General features: G+C 56.8%; 8 protein-coding genes across 8 annotated transcripts; 5 read left to right on the top strand and 3 right to left on the bottom strand.

The window, feature by feature from the left end:
• Positions 1 to 104: 104 nt before the first annotated feature.
• B0H18DRAFT_1210383 (uncharacterized protein) lies at positions 105 to 1,879 on the bottom strand (the record flags this gene model as incomplete). Its single annotated transcript, XM_048036364.1, has 2 exons — positions 105 to 1,206; positions 1,842 to 1,879. 2 exons carry the CDS (start codon positions 1,877 to 1,879, stop codon positions 441 to 443), a joined length of 804 nt encoding a protein of 267 aa, XP_047894513.1. The 3' UTR covers positions 105 to 440.
• Positions 1,880 to 3,099: 1,220 nt separating this feature from the next.
• On the top strand, positions 3,100 to 4,753 carry B0H18DRAFT_1001324 (ribonuclease H-like domain-containing protein; the record flags this gene model as incomplete). Its single annotated transcript, XM_048028292.1, has 8 exons — positions 3,100 to 3,158; positions 3,210 to 3,489; positions 3,519 to 3,651; positions 3,731 to 3,774; positions 3,895 to 3,976; positions 4,036 to 4,166; positions 4,229 to 4,507; positions 4,574 to 4,753. Coding segments are annotated over 8 exons (1,071 nt in total), but the record flags the coding sequence as incomplete, so codon positions are not given.
• A 998-nt stretch (positions 4,754 to 5,751) lies between these two features.
• B0H18DRAFT_954083 (acetoin reductase family protein) lies at positions 5,752 to 6,811 on the top strand (the record flags this gene model as incomplete). The annotated part of the gene is made up of 4 exons (XM_048042235.1): positions 5,752 to 6,143; positions 6,209 to 6,483; positions 6,547 to 6,708; positions 6,771 to 6,811. 4 exons carry the CDS (start codon positions 5,752 to 5,754, stop codon positions 6,809 to 6,811), a joined length of 870 nt encoding a protein of 289 aa, XP_047894515.1.
• Positions 6,812 to 7,074: 263 nt separating this feature from the next.
• Positions 7,075 to 9,049, bottom strand: B0H18DRAFT_1084570 (xylose isomerase-like protein; the record flags this gene model as incomplete). Its single annotated transcript, XM_048031809.1, has 8 exons — positions 7,075 to 7,468; positions 7,547 to 7,703; positions 7,931 to 8,020; positions 8,067 to 8,203; positions 8,259 to 8,342; positions 8,395 to 8,562; positions 8,616 to 8,699; positions 8,853 to 9,049. The coding sequence occupies 8 exons, from the start codon at positions 9,047 to 9,049 to the stop codon at positions 7,075 to 7,077; spliced, it is 1,311 nt and encodes a 436-aa protein (XP_047894516.1).
• A 141-nt stretch (positions 9,050 to 9,190) lies between these two features.
• B0H18DRAFT_1001332 (uncharacterized protein) lies at positions 9,191 to 10,033 on the top strand. Its single transcript, XM_048028293.1, has 4 exons — positions 9,191 to 9,268; positions 9,426 to 9,525; positions 9,555 to 9,624; positions 9,742 to 10,033. The coding sequence occupies exons 1-4, from the start codon at positions 9,264 to 9,266 to the stop codon at positions 9,903 to 9,905; spliced, it is 339 nt and encodes a 112-aa protein (XP_047894517.1). The 5' UTR covers positions 9,191 to 9,263; the 3' UTR covers positions 9,906 to 10,033.
• An 818-nt stretch (positions 10,034 to 10,851) lies between these two features.
• B0H18DRAFT_875060 (carbonic anhydrase) lies at positions 10,852 to 11,661 on the top strand (the record flags this gene model as incomplete). The annotated part of the gene is made up of 3 exons (XM_048040392.1): positions 10,852 to 10,986; positions 11,046 to 11,140; positions 11,196 to 11,661. The coding sequence occupies 3 exons, from the start codon at positions 10,852 to 10,854 to the stop codon at positions 11,659 to 11,661; spliced, it is 696 nt and encodes a 231-aa protein (XP_047894518.1).
• A 183-nt stretch (positions 11,662 to 11,844) lies between these two features.
• B0H18DRAFT_1001336 (uncharacterized protein) lies at positions 11,845 to 13,094 on the bottom strand. The gene is made up of 4 exons (XM_048028294.1): positions 12,657 to 13,094; positions 12,485 to 12,574; positions 12,207 to 12,311; positions 11,845 to 12,047 (listed from the first exon to the last, which is right to left on the bottom strand). Exons 1-4 carry the CDS (start codon positions 13,017 to 13,019, stop codon positions 12,012 to 12,014), a joined length of 594 nt encoding a protein of 197 aa, XP_047894519.1. The 5' UTR covers positions 13,020 to 13,094; the 3' UTR covers positions 11,845 to 12,011.
• A 216-nt stretch (positions 13,095 to 13,310) lies between these two features.
• Positions 13,311 to 15,113, top strand: B0H18DRAFT_1001337 (uncharacterized protein). The gene is made up of 6 exons (XM_048028295.1): positions 13,311 to 13,425; positions 13,495 to 13,786; positions 13,822 to 14,132; positions 14,183 to 14,335; positions 14,380 to 14,500; positions 14,557 to 15,113. Exons 1-6 carry the CDS (start codon positions 13,316 to 13,318, stop codon positions 14,767 to 14,769), a joined length of 1,200 nt encoding a protein of 399 aa, XP_047894520.1. The 5' UTR covers positions 13,311 to 13,315; the 3' UTR covers positions 14,770 to 15,113.
• Positions 15,114 to 15,676: the final 563 nt, after the last annotated feature.

Consider the following 15,676-nt stretch of genomic DNA (forward strand, 5'->3'; position numbering starts at 1 on the left):
AGCGTACTATACAATACAGACCTAGCATGAACCCCACTACCAGTTCGTCAAGCAGGTCGCTCAGCGTTTCCAAGAGGTACTACGAAAACTATCAACGAGACGGAGAGTATAGCGATGAAATCACAGAGGCTGCCTTGGCGGAGACAGTTTCAAGACCTGGGCCCATCAGTGGCAGCGCTGGGGACCGAGGTCTCGACCACGCGTCGGCGGCGGGCCTCACCGAAGAGATCCCGTAGCAAGTCCCATTCGTCGATGTACTGCTTCGGCTGTTTGTCTTTGATCACCTGGACCAACACCTCCTTGTCGACCATGTACACTCGCTGCTCGGGTAGGCCCGCTGCCTGCAGATTTTGCGCGACGCTCGCACGCGTCTCCCGAATGTACCTCTCGCGCGCCATTTCGGTAACGCTTCCTCTCCTCGTCCATGTCCTCCACGAGATTCAGGATGTGCTGCTTGGACTTGGAACGGACATGTAGGTAGGGATCTGGAAGCGGGCGCAGTTGCGAAGGATCGCCTGATCCGTCGCGGTGAAGCGATTGTCAAAGAGGACGATGATGCAGTCGAAGATGTAGAGTCCCTGGTCGGTGAAGTACTGCCAATCGGGGATCACAGTGTGCCAGCGCCGGGAAGTCGTACCACACAAACGGGCGACCGGGGTTGGATCGGGGTATCGAGCGATGTCGGCGTATCTCGACGATGCCCACGGGTGCCGCGCCCTTTCCTTGTTACGGAGGCCGCGGAAAGCGTTCATGAGAGACGACTTCCGCTGCCTGCGATGCCAGCAACTGCGAAGTGGAAGAGGCCCTCCTGTACTGTAGGCGCAACTTAGTCGCGCGAAACTCAGCCCTAGTAGGGATGATGATCGGGCGGATGCCATCGCGCAGTCCTTCTCCGCCTTTTCGCGTGCAGTCTTGGCGTCTGCGGCGGCCTTCTCCGCCTCCTGTCGAGCCAGATCTGCTTTCTGCTGCTCCTGCTGCGACCTATGGGCCTCAGCCTCAGCTCTAGCGCGTTCTTCGTCTGCTCGCCTGGCGTCAGCTTCCGCTTGCCTCCTCTGTTCCTCCGCCGCGCTCCTGTCTGCCTCGGCGCGCTTTGACTGTTCCTCTGCTCTCCTCCTGGCTTCCTCGCTGCGAATTCTTTCCTCTTCTTGCTGTTTGGCGATCTCCTCGAATCTTAGCCTCTGTTCTTCAGATGCCTCGCTGCGTCCTCTGCGATGCGGCGAGCTTCCTCAGCCTGAGCCTGGTTGGCCGTCGCTGCGTTGATAGCCTCCTGTTGCTCCTGAGTGCGGCGTTCCAGCTCTGCGATAACAGGGTTCTCGCGAACTTCATGATCACCGAATAGCCACGAAAACACTCCTCCCATGGTTGCGTTGGATACGAAGGGTGGTGTAGAGTGTATCTAGTAGGGTGGTCACAATCATACATGGATCTCAATACAATCCGGTGGTAGGACGCACAGCAGACGTACCAATAGCGGGTGATGGTCGTGCAGATACAGCTGTCGACGGGTGGTATCAAAGAGAATAAATACTATGAAGCACGCCTCACATAGGTCGCCTGTGCGACCCTTGATCGGAGCACTGAATCAATCGATACATGTGGACTTGTTCCGTCTTCTATTGAACCCTCTGCACAGTAATCGCCGTTCAGGATCTCGTCAGATAGCACAAAGAATCAGTTGCTGGAGGTGACGTAGCGAAGGCATCGACGCACGGTCTTCGGGAACAAAGAAAATCTGCACGTCCCTGTGCTCTGGATCCTGCTTCACATAATACTGTATGGCCCATATGACGTTACAACGCGCGACGATTGGGATTGGCCGGGGTGAAAGTTCATTCACATACCTTGACTGAATGATCGGTCTCGCGTTGAGACGGATCATGAAAGAAGGCAATATCAATTCGAATTCTGGCCAGCAAATGAAGAGAAGCACCTTCCTGTATGCTCTACAACCTTCAGGCCAGCGACGGGGAAGACTTAGGTTTAATTCAAGACCAAGAGGTCGAGCTGCGGGTGAGACCTGGACCCTGCCGTCTGAACCATTCCGGTCGACCTCCGTCTCAAAGCTACCCTCACATCGAAGGGATTGTGGGAAGTGAAACCGCAGGTGAGAGTAAAACTCCGTCGTCGTACTGCTCGTGCTGACCTGCGCTACACTGATCAGGAAAAGAGATCGTCATTGCAGTGCTGTATAGGCGCATCTACCCTCTGCCCTGACGACAACATTGGGTGGCTGAATACAACTGCGCAGAGCGTGTGCAGCTTATCGCACGCGTTGTGATAGAATGAGATATCAAGGTTGCTCACCTGCTCACCCTGCATTCAGCAGCCCTCGATTCTGGCCTTCGTCTTCGTACGTCCACCTGATCAGCCTCCCATTGTGAGGAAGGCAGCGCACTGCCAGACTTGTGCGTCGCATAACGAGGATCAGCTTTATAAACCTAGAGCAGTACTCCTCCTGGTTTTTGACGAGATATAGTGTCACGCTGCGGGAAAATGAGTCTGGGACATGATGAATGTCGAAGGACTTCCGAGTCAACTTTCTGCGCGATAACTAGCAAATATATCCGGGTTACGTCATGGAGGACTCCTCAGTATTCAGCAGATGCTCAGGCTAACTCCTCAGCCAGGACGGTCAGACACAAGTTCAATGTGTACGGTGGTTTGAGTGGTTCGTGGTCGTGGCGCGTCTGTCAGTGGCCACAGATCAATCGCGTACTGTGTTTGTTCACGTGACTGACGCGGACGCGTTCCGTGTTGTCAGCGTCTAACATAGCTCTCGCAACTCCTTCCGAATCTGTTGCGCATTACCTATCCGCACGAAGGGCAATACACAAGGTCCACTGTCCATCATCTTGTACGTCTGTGAGCAGAGGGCTCGTAGTCACTCAAAGGACCAAGTTCATCGCACCCTATCTGTGCCGACAGCGCTGGCGGCTCGTGAACCCTGGCGACCAAATTTGGCTGTTCCTCTCCGCGAGGCATCCACGACCTCACTGTCATCAACTCGATCCATTGGCCGCACACACAGCGCGTATCCATACGCAGATACTCTGAAGCGGTAGACCCCGCCGCAGCGCCAGATTCCACGATGGGACAGGCAAGAAACCGGGCTTCTACGCCGTCGCGAAAGGGCACAACCCCGGGGTGTACTTGACATGGTGCATCGTAATTCTGGGGCCCGTCGCCGCGCTCTTACTCTCGTTGTACAGGGACGAATGCTCCCCGCAGGTGATGGGCTTCCCTGGCTCGACGTACAAGAAGTTCACGAACGCCGCGGAGGCGGAGGCGTGGGTCGCGTCTGCCGCAGAGGGCTCTTCAGCCGCGCACACTTCTGCGCCAGCAAGCTCTCGATCTCTGACGGCGGCAGCCACACGAGCATCTTCATCGACTACGGCGCGTACCATCGCAAAACTTCCCTCTTCGCCGCCTTCTCCCGCAAAGCCGCGCTCCTCCACCAAGCCCGTTTCCGCTAGCGCGGAGCCGGTGGCAGTCGCGAGTCCAGACAGCCCAACTCGAAGAAACGGAAGCGGAGTCTGGCCGGTCAGCCTGTAGAAGACGAATCGGGTTGGTTGATTGTGTACTCCGATGGTGCCTGTAAAGGTAATGGTAAGGTGGGATCCGTTGCAGGCGTTGGTGTCTGGTGGGGCCAAAGTGACGAAAGGCTAGTACTTTCTACCTCGACTGCGTTGCATACGAGTCTGATCTTGGGGACTACACAGAAATCTGGCAGAACGCTGTCCGGGGGTGCAAACGAACAACCGCGCAGAGCTTATTGTGAGTATCTTAGCGCATGTAGTGCTGAGGAAGCGAAGATTCCATTGTTAGCTGTCTCGAATTCATATGCTTGATCCTCATATGGACATCGCGACCGCTCAACTATGCATCTTTTTCTAGGCCATCGTGCGCGTACTCGAGACCGCGCCTCACGACAAGCGTCAGCTATTGATCAAGACGGATTCGCAGTACAGCATCAACTGTGTGTTTTCCGATCAGGAGACAGACAAGTTAGTCTAATTCTGATCGATCTCGCGATAGGCTTCCAGACTTGGCTGCCAGGCTGGATAGCGAAGGGGTGGAGGAACTCAAAGGGCGAGCCTGTGAAGAATAGGCAGCTGATCCAATACTTGTCGGCACTCCTCGACCAGCGCGCTCTGGAGGGGCAGAAAGTACGTCGCAGCGCGTTTGCTGCAGAATATATCGCGCTGACGAGATGTATGTACCCTGCTAGGTGCGTCTGCAATACGTGCGCGGGCACGCAGGCGAGGAGGGCAACGAAGGCGCGGACTTCCTCGCAAACGTAGGCGTGACGCGGCCAGAGCTCGCGGAGCGCAATTGGGACGCGTTGCGCCTCTCCGTTCAGAGCGCGCCCGTAGTGGACCCTGACCGCATCATGTTCGCTGCGCCCGAGGTCATCGTGCCACCGGAGGCCAAGAAAGAGTTCACGGAGTCGTCGCAGAAGTTGTTCAGCGCAGACGTAGACGCACCTATCAGTAGTGCAGAGCTTGAGGTGAGTGGCTGTAGTTGGGCACTGGCAGTTAAGGGTTGGGGTGTGCTGAATTGTGATCCGATTCAGGCATATGCATCGGGCCTCGTTGAGGACGATGATCTGTTGTGGGACCTGGAAGATGATATCTAACCACCTGTCGATGACCGCGCCTTCAGTTTGTGCTCCAAATCCTGATTATCTTGATGTATTACTATCGCAAGTTACTCACACCTGTATGTATAAAGAGCACCACGAATTCAACAGGAAGTACGTCTTCGTACATTTGGCAAAGAGGGTACTGACTCATTGCAACGGTTAGATGATTACGATATCGGGTTCGCTGAGAGTATCAGGGACACCTCACACTGACATTTAGGGTCATGCTGACATTTAGGGGGAGGCATGCTTGCATTCGCACAAAATCCGACTTGAGTGAACGTGTCGCTCATCCACATCATGTCTGGAGTTCCGCTCAATATCCGCTAACAGAACGCCCCGAGGACATCGTCGCAGGGAAGTGTATTTGCATGATGTCCCGAGAGTCATTTGGCTCCTGTCAAGCATGACATGTTGCAAACACGAGCGAGAAGTCACCAGGACCAGGTTCCGCCCATGCGTTGTCCTGTCGTTCTATCCTCTGACCATGCGCGCCCTGCGGGACAGGCCATCCAGGGCAGCCCGCCTCCTCTCTCGCGCACCATGACGAGGTAAGTATGTTATTCGTGACCCGCAGGGCTAACGCGGGGTAGCGGGGAGCTATCAAATACCCAGGCTCCTCCATCAGACAGCGCCTGCCCTACCACCGACTGGCATGAAGTAAGGCCGTCTCTGCGTTTGTGCTCATTAATTAGTTCATATGTTGATATTCATTATTTGCCGGACATTGCATCGCGAAGTGTGGGGTGGCGGGTCAGTGGCGCCAAGATGCACCATTGCGGGTAGCCCTGGGCCAGGCATTTGGCAAGGTGAGTACGGGCGACAACCTGCGGGGAGTGGGATGACGTCACCCAGTGGGACACCACAAGCGGAGGCGTGCTGCTGTGGCTCATGGAACGCCAATCTCAGTGTCGGGTCATCCTGGAAGCTCCCAGTGCAGACGCACTGATGGCCATGGCACCTCCTGATCCAGACACCGGCTCAATTCTCGGTCGGCATATATACAGCGACGACGACGCCGGGGCTGGCCCACAACAGCGGAATCCTCACATACTCCTCCTGACGACTGCACGACCTCTGACGAACATCTTCCACGCTACGCGACCAAGATGAGCACGCACAAGGACGACCCGACTGTCATCACGACCACCGACCGCTTCCCGCACGGCCAGCAGTTCGTGCCGCTTGAGGACGACGTGAACGGCCATGGCCCGCAGCGCGTCGCCCTCGTCACGGGGGCGGGCCAGGGCATCGGCCGCGCCATCGCAGTACGCTTGGCGAAGGACGGCTTCGACATGGCGCTCAGCGACATCCACTCCAACCGTGAACGCCTGCAGCAGACCGCGGACGCGATCAAGTCTGAGGCAGGTAGGAGAGTCATCACGGTGTACGCAGACGTGTCGAAGGAAGACGACGTGAAGGCGATGGTGGACAGGGTGGCTGATGAGCTCGGAGGGCTGGACGTGATGGTCGCGAACGCAGGCATGGCCGTCCTGGAAGAGTTCGTTGAGTGTAAGATCGCATGTTCGCTAGGCGTTTGCGGTGATCGCTGACCCTGATTTGTAGCGAACCTGCCAACATGGAGAGGACATTCTCAATCAACGTTTATGGCGTCGTGCTCTGCTACAAGTACGCCGCGAAACAGATGATCAAGCAAGGCCGCGGCGGACGGCTCATCGGCGCTTGCTCCATCGCAGGCAAGCGTGGCGATCCAAACTCTGCGGCGTACTGCGCAAGCAAGTTCGCCGTGCGCGGCCTTTCGCAGAGCGCAGCGATCGAGCTTGCGCCATACGGGATCAACGTGAACTGCTACGCACCAGGGGCCATCCATACGGAGTTCTGTGAGTTCCCCAGCGTCGCATCGCGTGATCATCATCGTTCTAACCGTCGTGGTGGGCTTATAGTGGACAAGGTGGATGAGAAGTACACGGAGGAGGAAGGCAAGGAGCGAGGCGCGTACATCAAGCAGCGCGCGGAGGCGATCCCACTGGGTAGAGTGGGCCAGCCTGAGGACATCTCTGGTGTCGTCTCCTTCCTCGCCGGCCCCGACTCTAAATTCATGACTGGTACGTACCCCGCTATCTATATTGCTAGACGTTCAAAAACTGCATATTCACAATTGTCATAGGCCAAGCTATCACCGTCGATGGAGGCACACTCTTTGACTAGACCAAGCGCTCGAGACGGAATTCATATACCTCATGTCGACGAAGTGGCGAATAGTCACGAGAGAAGATGCGTTCATGCCATTAGGACCCAGGACATTCGTAAATACACGCCATCCACTTGTATCCATAATATAGTGTATATTATGTACGCGTAGAATATAACTTCCCCTACATTGCAGTGCCAACCACGCTGTGGCTTGTAACACGCGGTGGCTCTCTGCCCAACACATACTCCAAGTGCAACTCTTGGCCGGACGATTACCATCACCCGCCCTCGCTACAGCTCGCGCACGCCACACCATCGTCCTCCTCCGCATCCTCCTGTTCGCCCCTCTTCCGTTTTCCCGTCTTGCGCTTCCTCCCACCACCCGCCTTGCCCTTCACGCTCTTCCCCTTCGCGCCCCGCTTCGTACTCGCATTCTCCACGACCTCCTGGATCTCCTCTGTCCACACGTCCATCTTCCCCTGTTCGCCTTCCCCGCTCCCGACCCGGTTGAGCACCTCGACTTCCTTCCGCCAGACGTCCATACCTTCCTTCCCGAGCCGACTCGCTCCGGTGCCCGGCTCGTCGTAGGCAGGGGTCTCGAGGATCAGCGGGAGGTCGCGTGTGCGCGGGTCCGAGAGGACGTGTGCGAAGGTGGAGAGGCCGAGCTCACCTCTGCGTGGGGAGGAGCCGTCGCAACGGTAAGGTTAGTGAGCGATTGTATCGCGGAAAGGGGAAAGGGGAAAGGCTTACAGCCCAATGTTTTCATGCCTGTCTTTCTTGCTGCCGAGGGCTCCTTTGGAGTCGTTGAGATGCATGCCGCGAAGGTACTGCAGGCCAACGTCGCGCTCGAACTCTGCCACTGTGAGACGAGACACACGATTCAGTCTCTGCAGTAGCCTCGATAGAGCTCGTAGACACGCACTCGTTTCACTGTGTGAAGAGCCATGAGTTACTGAGGTAATGTCTTGTGCATAGGAACTCACTTCCAGCCCTCCTTCGTCCGAATGTCGTAGCCCTATGACCTAAGTCAGTATTATTCCAAGTCACAGTATCTCAACGTACGGCAGCGAACATATGACCTGGACGTGGACATATCTCAGCAGCAACACTTGTTTGAGAGCTCAAAGTACGTACATGTGTCCAAGCAAACGCCGACTCTGCTCTTGTCCTCCACCTGTGCGATTATCGCACCGAGCTCGGCGAAAGTCGATCCAATTACGTTTCCTGACCCAGCCTTTGCGACACGCTCATTGAGCCAGACATAACTTACCACGGACAAGTGAACCGCCTACCATGTTCTCGAGGACAATCACGACCCGTTCAGTTTCTTTGTGTGCGCGGTTGATGCACCCAGCGATGAGAGACTGAGATTCCTCTTTCGTGGCTACTCCGACTGTTGATCCTGGGCTAGTTGGAGTCAGGTCGGTTCCATATGAACAGACCGGACTGCGATGATACATACTGGAAATTGTACAGAAGCAGACCAAGCTCCTCGCATCGTTTCAGATCATCTAGAAAGCACTCATACGACTGCTCTCTCTTCTTTCTTTCGTGAGCAATCCATCAGTAGCCGTCGTGTTCAAGTGAGACACACGCACTCGTCCGGATTGCCCAGGTTAACAAGGTAACTTCCGTGCGGAAGGATGTGGGAGGCCGAGTATCCGAATGTCTTCATGCGGGCCTTGAATGCAAGGATAGAGGTTTCCTTGAGCGGCGGAGACGTCCATTTTCGCTGGGACTTTAGGAACAGCGCGAATGCATTCGCTCTGTCGTCATTCAATTTAGTGTCGAAGCGCGTGCATCCTCGCACGATACTCACCCAACAAACGCAGCGTTGAGTATGCTATTTTCTACGCCTCCAGCTGCTGAGACATGGGGGCCAACCTTCCAGTCGTTTGTCAACCTCGGTATGAAGTCTTCCGGCTTTGGCTCTGGTGGCGCCTCTTTCCTCCGCCTCTTAGGCTTCTTCGCAGGCTCTGTACCATCTGGCAGCGTAGCCAGAGCGTTCTGCGAGGTCCCTTGCGTATGAAACACCTCCTCGGCACCCGTAGACGACCTGGCTTTTCTTGCGCGCTTGGCTGGTCTGGGACTGGGCTCCTCTGACTCGAGCTCGCTCAGATCGCTCAAGTCGCTTTCGCTTGCGCTTCCAGTGTGGTGGGCAGCCATGATGATTGATGCGCGGGCGACAGTAGCTACGAAGACGGCAGAGGCAGCAAGTATGGTGTTGCGACGGAGAATGGCCGCGCCAGACATGGCTCATGTACGACTTCGTTGGTGGTGGGCAGATCGGAGGAGCGCGTTGCGAGCAGAGAGCGCGTCGAGTCACGCTCACGTGTGTGTGACGCGGATGCACTGAAAGGGCAGTGGTGCGGACGCAGCCGGCGGTGGCGCGCCGGCTACGACCGCCGTCACCTCGCTCAGGGCAGTGGTGCATTCGGTCACCGGTCGCACGACGTGCGTCGGTGCGATGATGTCAGTCGTTCTCCCAGCTGTGGCTGCCGCCTCTATATAAACTCTCGCGTGCGCTGCACACTGCCGTCTATTCACCCACATCGTCAGACTTTACCATCCTCGACAACATAACTTGAAGCCACTCACCTAACGAATTTCACGACACATCCATCATGAGCCACCTCGTACCGCCCCAGGAAGAGAAGCGCGACGCTACGCAGTGGGCGGGCAAGCTGCCAGTAGACCACGAGGTACCTCCTCAGTACACACCTCCGGGTGTTGCAGCCCTGAAAAATGGGGACTCAAGATTGGCAAAGATGCCGACTTCCTCGTCGCACCTCAGGAGGAGAAGATTACGACATCGAGAGCGGGAAATTGTGAGTAGGAGCTGTCTTGTGGTGATTGATTGAATCCTGACCATCCCCACCAGCACCATTGACAAGGGTACGTTGTAACCACGCTGCAGTCTGCTGTGAACTCACCTCTTGGTTCAGGTCTTGACCGGCTAGAGAAGGAGATCAACAAGCACGGCATCGCTGATACTTCGACCAACGATGAGCGGGCACGCGACAGGCAGATCGCCAGTTCCGTTCTCGCCGGCGCGGCCGGTGTTACTGGAGAAGACCTCAGCACGACGGAGAACAAACATGTGGTGTAGATCACGGACGAGACACATACTTGGAAGTCATGGCATAAGGCGAATCATCATGTATCACTAGACGTGTAACATATTACTCCATCCATCGCATACAACAAAGTCGCGCATTTCAATCATTCTAACCGGCAGAGCCCATGTAATTTCTGGACGAGTAAGGACGCAAGTTACGCAACAGGTATGGGTCTCGTTCCAATCGTGTATGAATCCCCTCGCAGGAAGCTCGGGGAGAGCGCTGACAAAGGGCACTGAACGTCCATCGCATCTGCGGAACCTACGCCGGCCATTCAACTACTCTTGCCGTTGAGCGAATTTCCTGCAGCGATTGGACCACTTGAACTTACGATCGCAATGCGGGCTACGGGGCCCGAGGGCATATCCGCATTCCGACAAGTGGATCCCACCCAACGATTGTTAACGGTAGCAGTCGAGGTCGTGAACAACCCCGCTCTGCCAGGTAAACCGGTGGGATCTGCACAATAAATATAAACCGTGCAAGATACACAAAGCCTACGAGAAGGATCCAGTGATGGAGAGGACGAACCTTACGTACCACAACGCGCGTACCTGCAGCCCCGAGTTCTGAATGGGATCGTCCTACCTATCGCGTTGAATCCTGTCAATCCTGGTCACGCTCTCGGCCAGCAGCACGGATTACCGCTGAACGCGTCGGCAGCGTCGAATCGCAGAATGGGACGGTGAACACGAATGTCGTTCAAGCCCTGTACCCTACCCTCTGCTTAATATCGGTCCTGCTTCCACGCACATCGCAGTGGAGAGGATTGCGTTCACTTATCTGATAGTATTCAGATTGCAACGTGTTTGAGCAAGGTGCCGCGCTTCAAGGTTCGAGCTTCGAGGATCGCACTGAGCAGCGCGAGCAGCCAACCTATAAAGCCCGGTGCGCACGACGCAACCTCAGTGAACGTCCCATAAGCTCTTACTTACGATGATTGCACCGAACGCCGCACCCCCCGACACGACCATCGAGAGCCTCCTCGCGAGGAACGAGGAATGGGCTTCGGGCATCGACAGGATCCACCCGCGAGCATTCCACCACATGGCCAAGACGCAACGCCCCGAGGTATTGTGCCCGATCGTACCGCTCTCGACCACGACTTACAATCCGGAATCATTCCACAGGTCCTCTGGATAGGCTGCGCGGACTCGCGCGTGCCCGAGTCCGTGATCACGGCTTCCGTGCCCGGGGACATACTCGTCCACCGCAACATTGCAAAGTACGCGCGCAGTTGTCATGCGTTGATCGCCGCAGTCCGCTCACGACTGGTGTAGCCAATTCGCCGCTGATGACGCCAACGGGGCCTCCGTCGTCCAGTACGCCGTGGAGGACCTTGGTGTGACGCACGTCCTCGTCGTCGGGCACACGCAATGCGGAGGCGTGCACACCGCTCTCGAGGTCGCAGGCGGAGCTCACCGCCCTGGGGGCGCCCTCGGCGACTGGATGAGCCACCTCCTCCACCTCGCAAAGCGCCACCCGGACGTCACGGCGCTCACGGAGGCGAACGTCATCAGCACTGTGGACCGCGTCAAAAACTACATCGACAACATGAAGTTCGAGGGTGCTTACGACTACAGGTCGGTTGCGGTCGTGGGGATGATCTACGAGCTTGAGACGGGAGGCTCAGGGAGATTGTGCGGAAGGACGCTCTGCCCTCTCTGCACGACGCAGGGTCGGATGATGACGAGGCCGATGAAACCACGGCGTACGACAACGGGCCATACGAAGAGGGGCGTATGAGAAGGGGCGTATGACGAACCGTATGAAAGCGGACCATACGACAGCGAGTCGTGGTCAAAGGGGGCGTACGAAGAAGGGCCGTGGGGTGATGCTGTGGGTGTCTACGGAAGATGAGATACTGTCAGTATAGTGCCTTGCCATTTGTGGAGAAACGTCAAGTCTTGCAGAGGTCGTTCCGCGCTGTTGTAATTTGCTGTAATCACAATTAGTATACACCGTGCATCTACGTGCTCGGATGCCTCAAGAACCATGCGCAAAGGGAACCAATGGATAGATTGTCAGGCTAACCCTTGTCAATATGCGAATAGTAGCATATGCAGTGTGAACCGTTCGTGAGGATGACGTGTAGTCTAAGCGTCCTCGGAGAAGTATGCTTCTTCTTGTACCTTGACTGATCCCTCAACCACTGGGTAAAGGTTCGATCAGGGGTCTGTTGAAGTCGGGGTCCGCAACGCACCTGTCTGTAATCATGCACCGAACCGATCTTCTCGCCTATGCGCATCATGGTGTATCAGACGATGAACCAGAGACAGCGTGATAGGTACTGCACCATAAAAGTCTGGAACAGGGTTCGTCGCACTCTGTGCAGTCGGGTCTACCCGGTTCTTCACGATGTGTTGGTAGAACTCGCGGTCACGAGCTTCGATGAGCTTCAGCGTCCGTCGGTGGGACATCCGCCATATTGTAGAGCCGACAATGGGCCGATGAGGTACCCCATGCCGCGCATGCGAGGGTCGAAAACCCGTACACAATCATGGGGTCGAGGTTCTGCACCGAGTTGCTCAGCGGTATACATGGAGAGCGAAGGGCGACGTATACGCACAAATATGGGTTTCGCAGGGTCCACGTCGAGGTTTCCGAAGTACATGATGCCTCCGACAAACCCACCAAGGGTGAACGGGATCGTCATAGCCTGCAAAGCCATGAAACAACGCACACACATGCGCAGCGAAGTATGAGTACAGAACGGTCCATCAAGGTACTTTGAAGCGCACCGTCTCCCATCTTCGCTTTTTCTTCCGGATAGAAAGGTAGTCCGCCCACGGCAGCGAATCCTGCTCAGCCTCTGTGACCTTCCCCGTCCCGCTCCGCAACGCCTGTGCTCCCGGCGTCGACTCTGCAGCTACTTCCGCCTTCGCAGTATTCGTCGACGTCGTCGAGGCTTGTGCTTTCGTTGAAGGTGCGCGTGATGCCGCAGATGAGTTCTTGGCTGCCTGTACTTTTGCCGCTTTCGAGGACTTTGCGCGAACGAAAGACAAGGCCCCGCGTGGTCGGGCGACGTCGAGGGAGACGAGGTGCGTTGAGCGTGAGCATTGCGTGAAAGGCCGCAGAGAGCGAAGAAGTGTAGGACTCGACATGGCGGCCCAAGTGAGCTGCAGATTGGACTGCTGGACGTTGCAGTGAACAGTGAACACAAGAGTAATGACGAAGTGAATAACCAGGCTCTGCGCTCTGGAAGCGGTCGCGCAAACGGAAGCTACCGAACTTGGGGTTTCTCTCACGCTCATGTCCCTGCGAAGACTGGAGCAGCGTCTGGCCGTCGCCACTTTGGGGATGCCGTCCATCCGAAACGCTCTTCCGCTCCGAAACGAGACGGACGAGCCAATGAGAGCCCTTGTTTCAAGACGAGTTGCCATGATTCCGGGCGCCAGGCATGGCACTAGTAGTACTGTATCAAACGATAAGCGGGGGACCGAGTAGCTGCTCGCCTCGAGTCCCTCCAGCTCTTTTCTCCCCCCACGCCCGGGCCCTCCACCAGCACTGGTAGGTATTCGTCTGCTGCCCCACGAGCCGAAAGCACCATGTCCGAGCTAACTATGGCACGCGCGACAGGTCCGGCGACACATACACGATGCGCGCCGCCTCCGTCCTCCCGCCCGAGCTCTTCGACGAGTCGATCGACCACCTCTGGGACGACCCCAAGTCGCTCGCGGCCTGCGCGCTCACATGCCGCAGCTGGGTCGGCACGAGCCGCCTCCACCTCTTCCGCACCGTGCGCATCCAGAACGCGGACCAGTGCGCACGCTTCGCGGCCCTCCTCCAGAGCGCGCCCGTCATCGCGCAGTGCGTGCGCAGGTTTACCGTGAGCGCGGAGTACAAGGGCGTCGATGAATCAGGCCGGCCTGTGGAGGACGATGGTGGGTGAATGCTGCAGGCGAGTTCCTGCACAAGCTCGAGCGGGTCACGACGATCGGGCTGTCGCGCGTGCGATGGCATACGCTCCTGCCAGAAACGCAGGCTGCTTTCTTCAAGTTCTTCGCGCGCGTGCGAACGCTCTTCATGTTCGAGGTGCGCTTCGAGGCGTCGCGCGACGTGCTGGACTTCTTGGGAGCCTTCCCCGCGCTGAACGAGCTCTATTTCCACGGAGTCGCGTGGAACAAGGAGAGCCCGGCGCTGCTGAACGCGCCCTCAGACGAGACGGCGATCCAGGCGACCCGGAGGGAGAAGGAGTGCATGCATCTGTCGTACCTGTTCTTGGACTCCGCTCGTCGCCGACGCTGGTCACGGAATGGCTGCTGAGTCACCCATCGGAGCAGCACCTGCGCACGATCCAGCTGTGCTGGAGGGAGATCGAGAACATGAAGCTGGTGGGCGACCTATTGCACGCAAGCGGGGCGGCGCTTGAACGGCTGCTGGTCGAGTTCCCGTCTGGTGTGCCGAGGAAGGTGCGACAGTCCGTAGTGTGAGGCCAATGGACGCTAACTGATTGCGGTGTAGCCGTCCTAACAACCAGATTAGCCTCGTTCACAACACCGGCCTGCGCTCCGTGCGTTTTGGCGGACTGGACGCGAAGGCCGCTGCGTCGCAGGGCTTCATGTCGAACCAGCTCTTCCCGTGGGTGACCGCCATGATCTCGCAGATCAACTCGCCGCAGCTCGAGGAGATTTGTTCGAGTTCGAGATCACCTCCGTGGCCGACCTGCTCAGCCTCGACTGGGCGCGGATCGACCGCGACGTGTCGCGCGAAGAGTACAAGGGCTTGCTGGTGTACTTCTTTGTCGTGTGCCAGGACATGACGCCAAAGGCCGAGAAGGAGATCCGCAACCTCATCGCGGACCGGTTGCATGGCCTGCGCGAGCGCGGGACGCTGTGCGTCTCGTGCGTCTAATTATGATGGTGAGGTCTGTTCTTACTTGCCAGGTGGACGCGTCCGCCTCGCGTGCCCATTCTCTTGCTTTTGAGGGGTTTATTGCTATGCTATTGGGGTTTTGCTCTGCTGCTTTCTCTCACTGGATCTCCTCGGGCTTTAAATAGGCTAATATTGTAGACAGCTTCTGACAGGGATCTACTTGGGACTTATGTGTAGGGTAATGTGTGTCACTCGTAGATATTGACTGACCTTGCTTGCTTTTGGGTTTTGTGGTGGGTGCGTTGCGGATTATACCTCTCGCGAGCAAGACATATGCGCGTTTGTGAATGGCTTGTGTGAGTGCGATGTTTCGCTTCATCGCGCCGCCGCGTCGGTCGATGTTACAAAATGATTCGTAGCTCAGACTCCAGTAGTGAAGGTCCAGTGTCTGATGGTACTACGCCACGGCGACTCCGGTGTACGTACGTGGTCACTCGGCAGGATGTTTGGCTTCCGATGAACGCGTCTGCCGTGTCCCTGACGATGCGTCGATGCGTAGGATGCAATTATGTTCACCTGAGTAAAACGGGTCACGAGCTATCTTGCGTTCCACCAAAATGATCCACACTTTCAGCTAACCTATGGCTGCACATTCCGAGATCACGGAAAGGCGGAATGGTATACGCATCATCGGCCCGAACGATGCTGCTCGATCGAGAGACCCCGTCTGCCAAGCATGTGATTTTGACAAGCTTAGTTTTGCCTCACATGCGGATTGCAGCCGCCGCTGCCACCCTCTCCTCCGGGCTCTGCACAAGCACAAGCAGGACACCTATCATGCCCACCGAGTCTCCACATGTTGCGACGGGTGCTTTCCTTGCGAGCCCGGGCTGTTGGAGAGGCCGCGGTGCAGCTCGAACGTCTGCACCGACTCTTGGCCTGCAGC

Source organism: Fomitopsis serialis, assembly GCF_022376445.1.
Source record: "Fomitopsis serialis strain Sig1Antser10 chromosome Unknown B0H18scaffold_25, whole genome shotgun sequence".
In the NCBI taxonomy this organism is placed as follows: domain Eukaryota; kingdom Fungi; phylum Basidiomycota; class Agaricomycetes; order Polyporales; family Fomitopsidaceae; genus Fomitopsis; species Fomitopsis serialis.

Coding starts and splice junctions, on each gene's coding strand:
- B0H18DRAFT_1001332 (XM_048028293.1), top strand. Junction 9,526..9,554: donor CTCAGTACACACCTCCGGGT/GTTGCAGCCCTG, acceptor TGGGGACTCAAG/ATTGGCAAAGATGCCGACTT. Junction 9,625..9,741: donor GACATCGAGAGCGGGAAATT/GTGAGTAGGAGC, acceptor CTCTTGGTTCAG/GTCTTGACCGGCTAGAGAAG.
- B0H18DRAFT_1001336 (XM_048028294.1), bottom strand. CDS start 13,019: ATGTCGAGTCCTACACTTCTTCGCTCTCTGCGGCCTTTCACGCAATGC. Junction 12,575..12,656: donor AAAAGCGAAGATGGGAGACG/GTGCGCTTCAAA, acceptor ATGGCTTTGCAG/GCTATGACGATCCCGTTCAC. Junction 12,312..12,484: donor ACCCTGCGAAACCCATATTT/GTGCGTATACGT, acceptor CGGACGCTGAAG/CTCATCGAAGCTCGTGACCG.
- B0H18DRAFT_1001337 (XM_048028295.1), top strand. CDS start 13,316: ATGGCACTAGTAGTACTGTATCAAACGATAAGCGGGGGACCGAGTAGC. Junction 13,426..13,494: donor CGGGCCCTCCACCAGCACTG/GTAGGTATTCGT, acceptor CACGCGCGACAG/GTCCGGCGACACATACACGA. Junction 14,133..14,182: donor TGCATGCATCTGTCGTACCT/GTTCTTGGACTC, acceptor ATGGCTGCTGAG/TCACCCATCGGAGCAGCACC.